Here is a 14609-nt window from a genome sequence, read left to right on the forward strand (position 1 = left end):
TAATTTCCCCAATGGCATAAAGTAGGAAAAAATGAAATTGCCAGAGAATGTGTTTAAGATAGGGTGGAGTTTTTTGTTTCTTTACTTTTTGTTTTTTTCCAATTTGAAAAGTTGTAATGTGTGGCTGGAAAGATAATTGAATGTCTACAAAATAAAATACACTTTGGCAAAGGTAAGCCTCTTCATCCAAAGAAAGAAAAAGCCAGTAGTAAAGAATGCAGTAAAGATAAGTACACAGCAATATGTGATAAGCAACATGTGCATTTGATAAAAGGAAAGAAAAAAATCTAACAAATGTCATAGCATAACTTTATCGCAGCCTAGCTCCTAAGACATGAAAGTACTAAACTGAAACAGGAGTGAAGAATATATAGCTAAGAAGTTAATGTAACTCTATGTCACATTATGGAAAACATTGATCTTGTTAAACAAAAATAGTAAATCTGAGTAGAGTCTGCTGCCTCTGGAGAAGTTTTTATTCTGGAGAATACAGTGCATATATGGCCTAAAATAAAATAGTTAGTATTTGAATGTATTTTGTCAGCAAATATTTGTTATCATAAAGAATGATGATTACCTAAATATTCCACTCAAATAAAAGAAGCTAAGTGTAATGGTAAATGTGTTTACATTTTAAATTTAGGTAATAGGCACTGATATCTTCCTCTAAGACTGCCTTGCTTTTAAGTTTGGTATTTGTCATATACCCAGAAAATGTATAGGTGCATTGGAACTAATTTTGGATGCCTTGGTGTTATATGAGAAAATTTTTTTCATGGGCCAGTGATTTAGCTCAGTGGTTCCGCTGCCTGCTTCTCAGGCGCAAGGTCCCGAGTTCGATCATTGAGACCGAGAAAATATTTTTCTGGGTCAGTTAAATATGATAAAAATGATACCCTGAAATTATCTCAGGCTTGAAATAGCACTGGCTTTGGAAAGAATGTTTTCAGAAGCATTCAGAATGGGGTAGCATTGTTGCTGTAGAATTTAAAGAGCTCATAAAGCACAGGGAAGTGTGTGTGTGTGTGTGTGTGTGTGTGTGTGTGTGTGTATGTGGGTGTACACTTAATCCAGCCTGTGTAGACTTAATCCATTTTAAAGTTTAAAAACAAATAATGTTCTTACAGTACAAAATCAGGTGGGTATTTGGAATCTTTATCTTTTCTGAGAAACAGTCTCTATTTTAGATTGCTTTGTAAGTCATTTTCCTGATTATCTATTAATTTACTAATTTTCAAATATTTTACATTGTTTTGTGAAGACCTTGTTTGATATTTCACATTAGCAAACTGATTATACTTATTACACTTAAAGAAATTGTAGGGTTTAGAGGCTTTAACTCTTTCTTGCAGTTATTCAGAGAGTGAGCATTATAGCTGTCTTGCATGTTGTGTTCACTTCTGCAACAAGTATTTCCCAAGTACCTGCCATGCAATATAGAAAGAAAAGAGAAACTGTATTGGTTTTGACTCTTAAAAAACTGCCCCACTATATGTAATTTATGAAAATAACACAGTTAAGCAGAGCTTGTATAGGATTTTTTTTTACCGGTTGGTAATTTTTCATATTGAGTTATTTTTGTTTTATTAACTACTTTTTTTCAAGCTGTCAGTTCCTAAATAATTGAATACAAACTAAAATGGATGCACTGAAAGGCAACTATGTACTTGCTGGTTAAATATTTAATCCTAAGTTTTCTCTTATCAATAAACTTTTTTGTCTTCCTCCCTTCCTTCTTTCCTTCTTACCTTTCTTCCTTTCTTCCTTTTTTAGGACCTGGGGATACCGAAAGTGGGCCATATGAAGCGAATTCTCCAGGGAATTAAAGAGCTTGGAAGGAGCACTCCCCAGTCTGAGGTGTAATCATATCGGTGCTATTCCTTGGAAGAGAAGTAATTGCTACTTAATACAAAATTCTTGGAAGCAATTGGCTGTTCTTGTAGTTTTCTGCATAGATAAGTAAGCACCACTGAAGCACCTCTATGGCTTAATATTTTTCTGTGGGTGAAAATTTTGATTTGAGGTATAAGAAAATATTTTTGTGCCAAAAATACATTCCATTAAGCCATTTTCTTATTGTGCAAACCTAACATGTTTAAATATGCTCACAATAGTTAAAAAAAATAGGAGGAATCTGAAATGATTGCATTGTCTAAAAGGTGGAATGGATGTTATCTTTGACCTGGTCTCATAGAAGGTTCTTTCTGTGCAGCCACGTAACAGTATGTGGATAAAACTTCTTAGGTTTCATTATTGGAGGCATGACTTCTTCCTCAAAATCACTGGTTAGGAGACAAGATACAAAGTTATGTTTTCAGTGTTAGATCGGTAATCACCTCAGGTTCCCAGCACTCACTGGTCAAAGAATGTGGTTAAACAAACCCATCAAATACTATAAATAATGCAAATCTTAATGCACGGTTTTCCTGCCTGAATTGTCTCTCGTTTCTTGCATGTTATATATAATATTGTAATATTTTATAGCTTTAATGTCAATTTTAATGGAATTTATTTATTACTTCCCAAGTACCTTTTTGTGGGCTAAGAGCACTACACTTTTCTGTTCTTTAATGTGGATTTTTGCAGATATGTATACCTAAGACTCGGTGATCATGTGTCTGTGCCATAATCAACAACTTGTATACATCTTCTGTAAGCTAGCTTTGTTTCAGTCTATCATAAACTGTAGGTGTGCACATTGAGAAAATTCTCTGGGTATTTTCATAAACTTACATGCTCTTTTGCCTAACAAAATTTATTACAGTTCTCCAAACCACATTTCCCATATTTGTCCCTATTTTTTCATTTCAATTTAATAATTATACTCTGTTTGAATTTAAAACAGACTGTTGCCATCTAGGAATTCTACAAGATCTCAGCTGAGATTGGTATACTGATTGATCATCCAGACTCACCCATTAGCTACAGTGACTTCTGACACAAACTTTCCACCAGAAGAAATTTAATTTTTTTCTTAAGGGCTTTATAATTATTTCATGTAATTCTTATATTCTGTCAGGTAGATATTTTCCTTTTTCTAAACCACTATATGTCAGTATTGTTGATTAGAAGTCAACATTACAATGATCAAATCTTTGAAAACCAAAGGCATCATATCAGAAATTCACAAAAATATCCTTAAGGAAGATTTCTTTAGCCATTGTATCCAAGAAATTAATTTTTTTACATGTTCTTTATAAGAGAAATAAACAGGGTACTGACCTAGTGGTGACAATTTTCTGTAATCTGGTAGGTGCTCCATAGATACACATATATACACATATACATTTATATGTAGCTTCACATTTATGTACATATGATATTGAAACATAACATTGCTGGTATTTCCTAGAAAATTGTTTTGCCCAATGTTTAAAGAGAAATATTGTTAGACATATAAGTATCTCAAAAGAATTTAGCTATTTGACAGTTAATTCTAGTTTATAACTTGACTAATTGCCAGTAAAGTCACAAATTTTAGATAACCTAAAAATAAATGAAGGCCAGGAATGTAGCTCAGTGGTACAGCACTTGGCTAGCATGTGTGAGGCCCTACGTTCAGTCTTCAGCATCACAAAACAAGCAAACATATAAACAAACCTACTTACTGGGTTCCTGATCAAGTACATCTGACTATATATTTTACTTAAGTTCTAGACAAATGGAAATTTTCTAAAAAGAATTTATACCAAGTAGTTTAAAAGGATAATAACCTGAATTTTGTCCACCTCTATGAAGGCAAAAGTCTCCTTTTCCAGTCTCTTGTAGACCCCACACAATATGTTGTCCTGGTCTAAGTACTTTCCTGTGAAATCCAAATACCAGATTTCCAGAACTCTTCTGAGATCCCAGATCTCTGTCCAGCTTTTAGGAAAGGCAAGGGGTAAGCAGGGAAGGAACTATAATATAAAGAATGTATTAATATGAAAAGCTTTATTGATTTTCACCCTCCCCATACCTGGCTGTCAATAGAAAAGATTCTCAAGCTACTATGTTTTTGGAATTTAAGAGTATGATATAAATGGTTGAATTTTTTTGTTTGATGATCTTTTTACTCTTAGGTAACTTCTTTTATGTATTCTTTAATGGAAACTAAATTTGTCAGACTTTTCCTAAAATGGCCTTTTTGGACGAGGAAATCCTTTAAAATGACAATTTGGATCTTTTTGTTGTTCTTGCTAAATGAGAGCTGTTTTTCTGTAAGCTTTGTCTGCATATGTCTGTGCACAACTCATGTGACTTCATTGCTACCTGTTTGCCAGTATGGTACCCTTAGTGCCCCCTTAAGCCCCTGTCAGTGTCATGGGGAAGCCATCTTCTTATCCCAGATAGGGCTTAAAAACATGAAATAGAAATTGCTCCTCCCTGGGCTTTATCAGCCTGGGGTGCACAGATGAGGCCTCAGGGATGCATCTCATGGCTGCTGTAATTGTCATCTCTTCTTCCCTTAGGCTTTCCCACACCTGGATGATTGGCATGTAGGCGGGAGAATCACAGCCAAAGTCTACTTCCTTTCACTTTCTTTTTCCTGAAAAAAATCTTGCCTTTCAAGAAGGAGAAGGACCCTGCCTAAGTAAAATTCCAGAGTACTAAATATTTCTCTTCATTGTCTGTCCACTTCCTTTTCAGAGTTTCTCTTCTACTTTCTGCCTTTCCATTTTTCCATATGGTCCATGCAGTAATAAATAGCTGCTCAAATTCTCACTGCCTTCTACTGTCCTTTCCCCATCAACTACCACCTATAAAATAACTCCTTTTGTGTCTTCCTACCTTAAAGGGGTTTTTTAGCTGAGTGTTAGGAAGAAAACCATTTAAACTAACTTTATATTTGCATGATATAAAAGAATTCTTGCTAATAATGTAAGTGAATTGACAGGTTATTTGGGGAGTGTGATACAAATTTCTCTGGCTGAGGAACAGTAACTCATGAATGTTTAGATCTATGCTGTCTAATATCATAGCCAGTTGCCACATGTGGCTATTTAACTATAAATTTCATTTCTCAATTGCACTTGTCACAGCAACCATAGAGGACAGTACAGATACAGAACATTTCCACCATTGCAAAAATCCGTTGGACAACATTAATCTAGAATATCCTCACTACTCAAAATAGTGGTCCATGGGCCTGCAGCACAAATATCACCTGGGAGGTTATAGAAATGCAGAATCTCAGGTCCACTCCAGGAATATTGAGTCAAAACTCTTCCTTTCAATAAGATTCCTTAGACAATTAGCATTGGCCTACGTCTGTTTTATCCTTACTAGATAGTAGGAATCTGAGTTCTTCAAAAGTCCCTACAATAGCTTGTTCCTCAACCCACTGTTCTATTAATTCTTTCACTAATCCTAGAAATAAGCTGAAACTCATTCATCACCATAGCAGAGTTTTCTTCTCAATTCTTATCCCTAATTCTAGTTTTAGATGGGCCCTCCCCACTCAGTGGTTTTATTTCGGCAGCTAAGGTGGTTCACAGGAGATTAGCTGACCAACACAGCTGGCCTCTTTCCAGGCCCACACTCAGCTCTAAGCCACTAACACTCCACATTCATTCTGTTTGTTGCTTATGTGATATGTTCATTTGTTCGTGACTTAGGTCAGGAACATTTCAGAAGAATATGTACTGAGATAAGTAAACACTGGGTAGTCTCCTGCAGCTCATACATTTTCATTTTCTCTTATCAGTCAGTTATCCTGTTGATATAGTTCATGCTTGAGGACATATAGCAGCATACACATTAAATGATCATTAGGCATGCAAAAGGGGATCCAATTAATTACAAGTGAAGTGAATATGTCATTTAATCCTCCAAGTAGGCATGTTTTGCTAGATTTGAATTTTTCATATGCTAACTTATCTTGATTTCACATGGTTAATAATTCTCTAAAGTAGTGCTTGAAAACAGTGTAGCATATTCTTGGTTCTCAAATGCAAATTTTTAAATTCTTTAATAAGATCTTTTATAGTGACTTATTGTCAGGAATCTTTCACCTAATAATTTTTACATACTGATATGATTTACCAAAACATAACTGCCTAGAGAATCTGTAGCTGATTTTTATGAATAGATTTTAGACTTCTATAGTTACTTTATTTAACAGGAACCTAAAAATGAAATATTCATACAAAATATCACTTAGAAAATTATGGGAGTTCCTTCTACGCTTCATTTCTAAAGCAAATTACCTGCTATTGTCAACTGGACTAACAATATAGTGAACTGTCATATTCTCAGGATATGAATTCTTTAATTTTTTTAATGAATTCTTTAATTAAAACAACACATCTTTGGCATCTAAGGTGTCTCCTGGCTCTACTACTTTCACAAGGCAAATTCATCCTACATCTTTCAGATATACGTTGAATGGACAATAGGCTTAGAGTTGGAGAATACAAGTGATAATTTTTAAACACCAGGTTTTCCTCAGCACAGGGAGAGAGAGAGGAGAAAGAGATGAAAATTTTTCAAATGGGGAGTGTGACTAATGTACTAGCTTTCCTTGTGGTTCCTACCGCTTGGCTTCAACATTCCTCCTCTCACTGCCGCACTCCATGTGCAGTGGGGCCTGGGTCTTTTTGTCTCTGCTGTGGCATCTCTTGACTTTTGTATTGCAGTCTCTGTGTCACAACAGTAATGTGATGTCTTTGCAGTAGGATGCCTTCCTAAAGAAGCAGCCAAAACTTTATAAAGGTGATGTTACTGGTTTCTATAAAAAGCAAAGCATTTTTTTTCTTTATTATTATTTTATTTTTTCCAAGTTTTGTTTAGGGACATTTATGGTAGAAGAAAAAAAAAAACTACTACAAAAGTTTATTGTTAAAGAGAGCAGAGAGATCAGAGACAGCTGGACTGTACCTATTTGTATAATTCTTCCTGTTATTTTCAGGAAAAGAAGTTTAATGGAGTCACTGAGACTGCATTAACTCAGTAGCAACATTTAGGATAAATTCCATATTATATAACATAGATGAACAATTCCTTTTATGTAACTAAGATATTCTATTTATTTACATCCTCTCCTAATTTTTTATGCACTTACAAGTTTTAGTTGGAAAATAAAAACCAAGCCACTACTTAGAAACTTTTAAAACTCCACACAAAATATTTTAACTTTAGCTACAAGATATTCATTCTATATAGGAATTTACAGTCTAAGTATTTCATGGTAACTGCATTTCAACTATAACATAACCAAACCTAACAAAACATACGGTTACTTTTAAGATGCATTAAAATAAAGGATTGCAATACTCAGTTGATAATGCTATTAAAGTAGGATAATGCAGTTGGATATACAAGCTAAAAAGAAGAAAGAATATATTTTGTGGCCCTTAATGTTTGATTGCACTGTTATTTCACAGAGCTTAGCCATATCTATTTCTATACTTTTTAAGTATTAAGCTAATACATAAAAATTTTGTACAGTTCTGGTAACTGGTAACTAGTGCTGTGAAAGGTTCTAGTATTGTAACATTCCCTGTTTTATGAGTTATATGTTGTATATTGAAGATGACTAGTAAATTGGAGTAATATATTTATCTAGAGCTGGAAAAATATAATTATTTTCAAATCTCCAAGTAAGTTGTATCAAATATTTTTCTTTCTCTTAAGAGTGATGAAAGTCTCACTTTTATGTTAACATGTCTATTTATAAAACAGATTTCTCCTTTTCTGGTTTTATTAATTTTCATATTAAAAGGTTTCTTATCTTTTTATACCAAAGTAATTATCATGCTGGTTATTCAAACTGCCAAGTTGTATTTTAGTTTGTGGAACTTTTGGCAGATAAAATGTTTGGTAACACATAAATACAAAAGCTTTGTATATTTTGTGGCTTTATGAGCAAGAATTTTACTTTTGAACTTCTCTATGTGAGGCAGTGCTGACATCAGCATAGTCCATCATAGGCAGTATTACTTAATAATCACTTTAGAAGGTTTTCATAAGTTGTATAAATCAGTGCATTTATTTATTGTTTTGTGAAATTTAATCTTTATACAAAATGCATATTCTGGCTCTTTTCCTTTTTTACTCTTGTTCCCTAGATTGTAATAGCTCTATTAATGATTTACTTATATACTTGAAGTACTCATTTCTGTCAAACAGATGCCCTGTTTTTTTCCTTGTAAAAAGAAATATTCTTTTTAGCATAGGTAACTGAACAGTTATAGGAACTTTGTAAAAAAATGATTTTTGTATCTAAAATAAATATCAAAAAAGCTTAAAGCCAAAAGAAATCACCAATATTAAGAATTTAATGTACCCAAGAGATCCGTTGTACTATATTTTGCCAATATATGTCTTCAATTTGTAACTTCTTTCCCGTGATGAATCAATTTATGTTATGAGAAGTTTCCATGATTGTACTGCCAATATGGCATTTAAATGAAAACTAAGAATCATGAATCCCTAAAAATATCACATACCTCTTCCAGCCAGCTCGTGGTTCTGAGATATATATACTTATATTTATATTTGCATTTGACTCTGGACTCTTCTACAGAAATAGTAACCGTTGGCTAATGGTTTATTTGTTTCTGTCAAGTAAAGTGATGAGATTTTAATTGAATCTTGAATCATTTTTAAATATATTCTCAATTCAACTGTTTAAAAACCTACAAATTTAAAACATAATGGCATAACATGCCACACAAAAATGACCTGTTTTCAAGGAAGAAAAAAAACCTTCCCACTTAATATGAAGCAATGTAATATAACAAAAATCATCTTAACAATCCTTATCTATTTTACAGTAGACTAATTGTGAGCTATTTAAGAATTATATTAGGAGATTAATAATTGACAATTTTAAATACAAGGTTTTATATTAATTTTACAGTTCTATAAGCAATTATTGAAGTTAGAAAAAAATGAAAAGATATGAGAAACATGTAGAAATTAAAGGAAAAAAGAACTTGAATTGGAAATTTGACAGTTTTGGAAAGAGTTTGAATGTAGAATAGATATCTTTCACTTTATGTTGTAGAAACAAAAAGCACATATGAGATATGGTAAGCACAAGACCACAAAACAAAACCAAAAAAAGGTTACAATGGTAAGGTCTGAGAGTTTATCTAGATCTTATTAAAATAAGCAGTGAATTCAGGGAGCCAATTTTACTGTTGAAATTTACAAGTCAGTTAAGGAGGTAGTTCTGCTGACCTAATCATTCAAGTCATGTGATGTACCACACACAAGTGTTTAATACATGGGGCAGTTGTCTGTGCTTTCTCAGTTTAGTGATAACTATAGAAGAACTAGTCAGAAGGACTTAGCTGGTTCCTTTGAAATAAAAGAACCCTGGTAAATGTATATCAGACCATACCATACAGATCAAAGGGATTTTCATGAACTTGCTAAGCCTTTAAATGTGTTAGCTATGATGGATTTTTTTTTCATTTGAAACAAATTATAAAGATTTACAATATTTACCAAAAGATGAATTTTGTCATTCTGCAGATAGGAATATGATTCCAGCTTATTGGGTTCCATAACTGACTTCAGCACTGGCTCATTGTCTCCTTTCTGCAAACTACATGTTTTGGTATTTTAATTTTTCCCAGTGCCACACAATATTATCAGTTATAACTACTTGGGTTTTTTTTTTTTATTACAAAAGGAGCTATATAAGTGTGAATCATACTTAAATTTCCCATTTCTTCTCCACTGTCATCTTAGATATAAATGAAGGTGTCTCAAGTATAACATGGAAATAAAACGTTTCTTCATGTTCCATTTACAAGTGAAAATTGAGGACTGGCTGCAGCTCAGTGGTAGGGCAGCTGGTTAGGATGCACACAGCTTAGGTTCAATCTTCAGCACCACAAAAAAATAAAAATACAAGAGAAAGGGAAGTTAAACTGCTATCATCTGTACTAGAATAGGTCAAGGGTATTTTTATATGCATGCTATAATTTTTTAATTCACCAAAAATTAAGTATTTTATAAAAGTGAATGTAATCATTTCTTAAGACCTTCATATTTTTATATTAATTCCCTGGAGGAGAAAATATCTCTTGAAACAAGTGGTTTTCAAAAATAGAGTACATATTCTGCCGCCTGCCTCACAAGTAAGTGCAAGGTCCTGAGTTTGATCCCTGGTACCAAAAAAAAAAAAGAGTACATAATTCCTTAACTTGTTTTCCCCTGTGTTGTCACTTTCTTAATTCAATACTGAGCCCTTTCTGAATGGTGTCTTGGATCCAGAGCAAGGATCACTGACTATGTTCTTAGACTATGGAAGAGTATCTTTCATGTAGTGTACCTTCAGAGAAACTAAATGAAAATTTGGGCACAATTAAGAAACATAAATTAGAAATTAGAATAACCTACTTAAAATAATATTACTTATATATAAGGGACCGTGAATGATGACTTTAGTTTTGCATGACATTTGAATTTAGTCACTGTCTTCAGGTCACTATCTTGACCTGACTATTTCTTTGCTAAATCTGATGTAACAGTGCAGCACAATATAATTCAGAGCTCCTGTACCATTCCCTTCGCCCTGAAATGTTGAATTATAAGAATGTATAAAGTTAAAAAAAGAAAAGAATGTATAAAGCTGTGTGATACAAGGAAACACTGAATTTGAATTCATGAGCATGGTATTTTGATCTGTTTTAATGGCACAACTTAATTTTTTGATGACAGATCTCTTAAGTGATTATTCCACAGTGATTTTGTATGTGACAGGAAGAAATCGTTTTCTTGGGAATGTGCTTCCTATGATGACCTGATACACAGATGACCTTAGAATAATTGAAATTAATTACAATTTTTATTAGAATCATCCTTGTTTATAAATTTCAACTGTGTAGCAAGAGTTTTGATGTACATAATGATGAGGATGAAAGTTGCCAGCTTAAATAGTTTTTTGGTTTTCTTTTAGTTGGAAAGCTTTCAGAAAGGTTTTGAGAGATGACACAGTTTTTATGCAATATTATATAAATTATGTTCTTCTGCCAAGAAACTCATAACCTAAAATATGAAATGAAGCAAAGCCTTAATAAAAATCTTGGTTTTGAATTGTGCAAATTTAAAAGCATTTTATATGTCAGATTTTTTTTCAGTACACAGTTGCACATTTCATATTTTACCATTTCAAAGGCTGAATTGGCATTTTATGTTCTGTTTTAATTACTTGCAATAAACTGATAATTTTATTACCTTGGTTTAGGCCCTTATCAGTACAGACCTTCAACACTTCTCTCCTATGCTTTGGCCGTAGCTTTTCAGCAAACAGCTTTCCTATTTTCATGTCTCTCACAAAAATTTGCTTTGTCATCTCTTTGCTAAAAATTCATAAGTAGGCTCTTTTTTCTTTATTGCAAAGCAAACTAGCTCTTTAGGAAAATGGGTAAGAACCTCTGTGACCTTTAGCAACTTTACTCACCATTGACCTTTGTAATACAGAAATTTGCAACTGCTCACAATTTAGTGCCTTGGCATACTCATATTCCATAGATCAACTCATATAAGATTCAGTTCAAATTTAACTTCCTGTGAATCCCTACCTGCTGTCTGTAGGCAGGCATTTCATCCATGCTCCACAGTATTTTGAAAATTTTTATGTTAGTTGGACGTGGTGGCACACACCTATAATCCCAGCACTTAGGAGGCTGAGGCAAGAGAATTGCTGCGAGTTCAAGCCTGGGCTGCATAGTGATTTCAAGTCAGCCTGAACTCTGCATAGTGAGATCCTGTCTCAAAAAAAAAAAAAAGAGAGAAAGGGCCGGGATTTAGCTCAGTGGTGCTGCCACCTGCCTTGAAAGCAAAAGGTCTGGAGTTCGATCCCAGGTACCAAAAAAAAAAAAAAGAGAGGAAAAAAAAATAGCATCATATTTTCAAATACACGTAGATACCTGCCTCTTCCACTGAGTTTCTCTTATTTTTGTGGCCTAATGTCTAGCTAGCACATAATAGGACCTTGATAAATGTTTTTGAATGAAGGTAATAAAATTCTGTTTTCTATATTTTTGTACTTTGACAAATAAAAGCTTAGAACTCCCTGAAAATTCACGTGTTGAGTGTTGTCATGCATGTACTCTGGACTAGCAAAAGATAAACAGGGAAGAGCCCTGGTTTTATAAAGATAATAATTTGTTTGCTGTACATCAGCAATATTGACTAAATGCAAATTCTTATTTCTAAAAATGAGGCTTCCTTTTTTTCACATAACTACCAATTCTTGTTTGAAATTCATAAATGTGCCCTAAAGATTTTCTTTCTGTTTTACATTCAGTGTGTACAGTCTTCATACACACACAGTGATTACCTACACACAAAAATAAGACTCGAGAAAGAATAAAAAGCAATAGTGAAGGTGAAATTTTTAAAGTAATATTCAGCCATGAAGATATAGATTTGTGTGACTTCCCGGTTATTTATAGTTAATGATTATTGTAAATATAAGAAGGTTTATAGAATATAAAGGCTAAAAACCATTACCTGTGAGCCTGTTTTTCTTTTGTGAGCCTATAAAACCTTTCTACCATGACCCCAAATAATAAAAACGTTAACACAAAAATCTCTTTAAGTTAATAATTTCTAAAATTAAGTATTAGTCAAAATATATGTAATTAAATGAAAAGCTCTCTTTCTTACTTGATAGACATTTTCCTATCTTTTCTATACTTGGCACTCAATTAGATGCTGAGGATACAAATAAGACATAGTTCCTGTCTGGGAGAGCTCAAGTTTGTCTTCATGATCAGTTTTCTATATCTGTTTAAGAAATTAGGGCCGGGGATTTCACTCAGTGGTTCTGCTGCCTGCCTCACAAGTCCAAGGACCTGAGTTCGAGCCCCAGTACCAAAAAAAAAAAGAGAGAAATTAGGAGAATTTTTAGAAAACCTATTCCTCGGGTTATTTCAGGGAAAGAGTCTCCTTCTAGCCCCCACCCCCAAATAACCACATTGTGTGTCATAAAGGAGTAATTTCACTTTCATGTCCACATTTATTGTGTTTTCATGTTGGCCACAAATAATTTTGACTGTGTTTCATCAATCCTATAGAATGCTATTTTTCACAACTATAGGTCCAAGTAAGAGAATAACGCATACTTCAAAATATACAAAAGGTATACATTGCAAACTCACTGGAGAGGAGAGGGGCTATAAAGAAATGCTTTCCAGTAGATTTCAAAGTCTCTGAAGTTATTGGTGTTGAAGGTTGGTGTTTCTACCTCAGTCATTTTTGATGAGGTGTAGGGAATAATAATAGTCTAAGGATATAGTAAATAGACTAGTAATATTTGTGTACTGCAAGGCTCTGATACATAGATTAAACAAAACAAAAATACTTGAGTTATAAAATTAACTTCTAAATATTTATTGATGGTTAGGGTATAGGATCCCTTTATGAGAAGGAAGAAACTGTCTTTATTTTTATTCTCAGTAAGTATGGGAAAACCTTTATGTGTTCACATTTTGATAGGCATATTTTAAACTCACTGTTTCTCATCATGATAAAGTAGCAACCATTTCTATATTCTCTAGCAAAACAAAATTCTTAATTTGGTAACTTTGTTCTTTGTTCAACTTTGTAAAAGGTCCACTCAGAAAGATGCTCAGAAGGCTGGACACTTTTACCCTTCTATTCAACACATTCATTTAACCTTTTAATAAAGATTATCAGAAATTGTCTCCCATTTATCATCATGTTGAAAACCTAACAGTATAATTCCTTCTATTGCGAAAGATAGTTTTAATTTAGCCTTGGCATATTTATAGCTAAGAATTTACTACATTTTGGTAGTCTGTTTTGAAACTAAAATACTGGTATCTGAAAAGATGCAGATAATGTCTATCTATTTATTACACAGTGGGCTCTGTTTGCTGCAGAAAAGAGTGAAACTTTTAACTGCTTAGCACATTTGCCAGTGAAATATACCTGATAGCAGAGGTTATAACTATGACTCTAATTATTTTAATAATGATAAGACGTGAGTTTTGTTTGTTTACATGCTGTTTACAGTGGCATAATTTTTTAAATATATACAACAATTGAGATATTTATTGCATACTATTTTAAAGATGTTTTATGTGTTTTCACCTTTGGAATATATTGTTACATTTCCTGTACAGATAATTTGGGTGGCTTTGTTAATGTAGCTAGTGATTTTTATGACTACTAAGTGACCAGTTTTTGGTGCCTTTTATTGTGGGATGCATGATTATGTATTTATTGTACGGAAGCCACTGATGTGTGTATTTTTGTACTTTGCCAAGAGTAATGGTTGATCTTGATGTACATGATAGTAAGAGAGCTCTTTCCCAATGGGCACTGCCCTGAGATTATCCTTCTCAAATAAAAAGAAAGCATTTGAAGAAGGTGTGAAGTCTACATTCTTTCTGAAGGGAAACCTTTTTTTAAATTAAACTTTAAATTTTGAGATCATTGTGCTTTTATGTGCAATTGTAAGAAATAATGTTGAGTAATCCTTTGTACCCCATACCCATTTTTCCTCAGTGGTAACATCTTGGGAACCAGTAGTACACTCCACAGGAACAAAACTAGAACATAGACATTGATAAGACCCAGATGCTGAGTAGTTGTGTCACCACACAGGCCCCCAACAAGGGTTCCTCATATTGCCCTTATAT

General features: G+C 33.3%; 1 protein-coding gene across 9 annotated transcripts in view; it reads left to right on the top strand.

The window, feature by feature from the left end:
- Window positions 1-14336, top strand: part of Dgkh (diacylglycerol kinase eta) — a 213378-nt gene extending 199042 nt beyond the window's left edge. For 2 of the 9 annotated variants that reach the window (XR_015445841.1, XR_015445844.1), the window contains 2 exons: window positions 1774-1959; window positions 4452-14336. Coding sequence is in view for 4 of the 9 variants with exons in the window: in XM_087197314.1 (XP_087053440.1) it covers window positions 1774-1863 (90 nt within the window). In the remaining 5 variants the exon portion in view is untranslated. Of the gene's footprint in view, window positions 1-1773 lie in introns of all 9 variants that reach the window. The other 7 variants (XR_015445843.1, XM_087197314.1, XR_015445845.1 and 4 more) reach the window with 4 other exon arrangements.
- Window positions 14337-14609: the final 273 nt, after the last annotated feature.

This window comes from Heterocephalus glaber, unplaced genomic scaffold, assembly GCF_053883595.1.
Source record: "Heterocephalus glaber isolate CG9 unplaced genomic scaffold, H.glaber_assembly_v1.0 deba00001666, whole genome shotgun sequence".
NCBI classification, from domain to species: Eukaryota; Metazoa; Chordata; class Mammalia; order Rodentia; family Bathyergidae; genus Heterocephalus; species Heterocephalus glaber.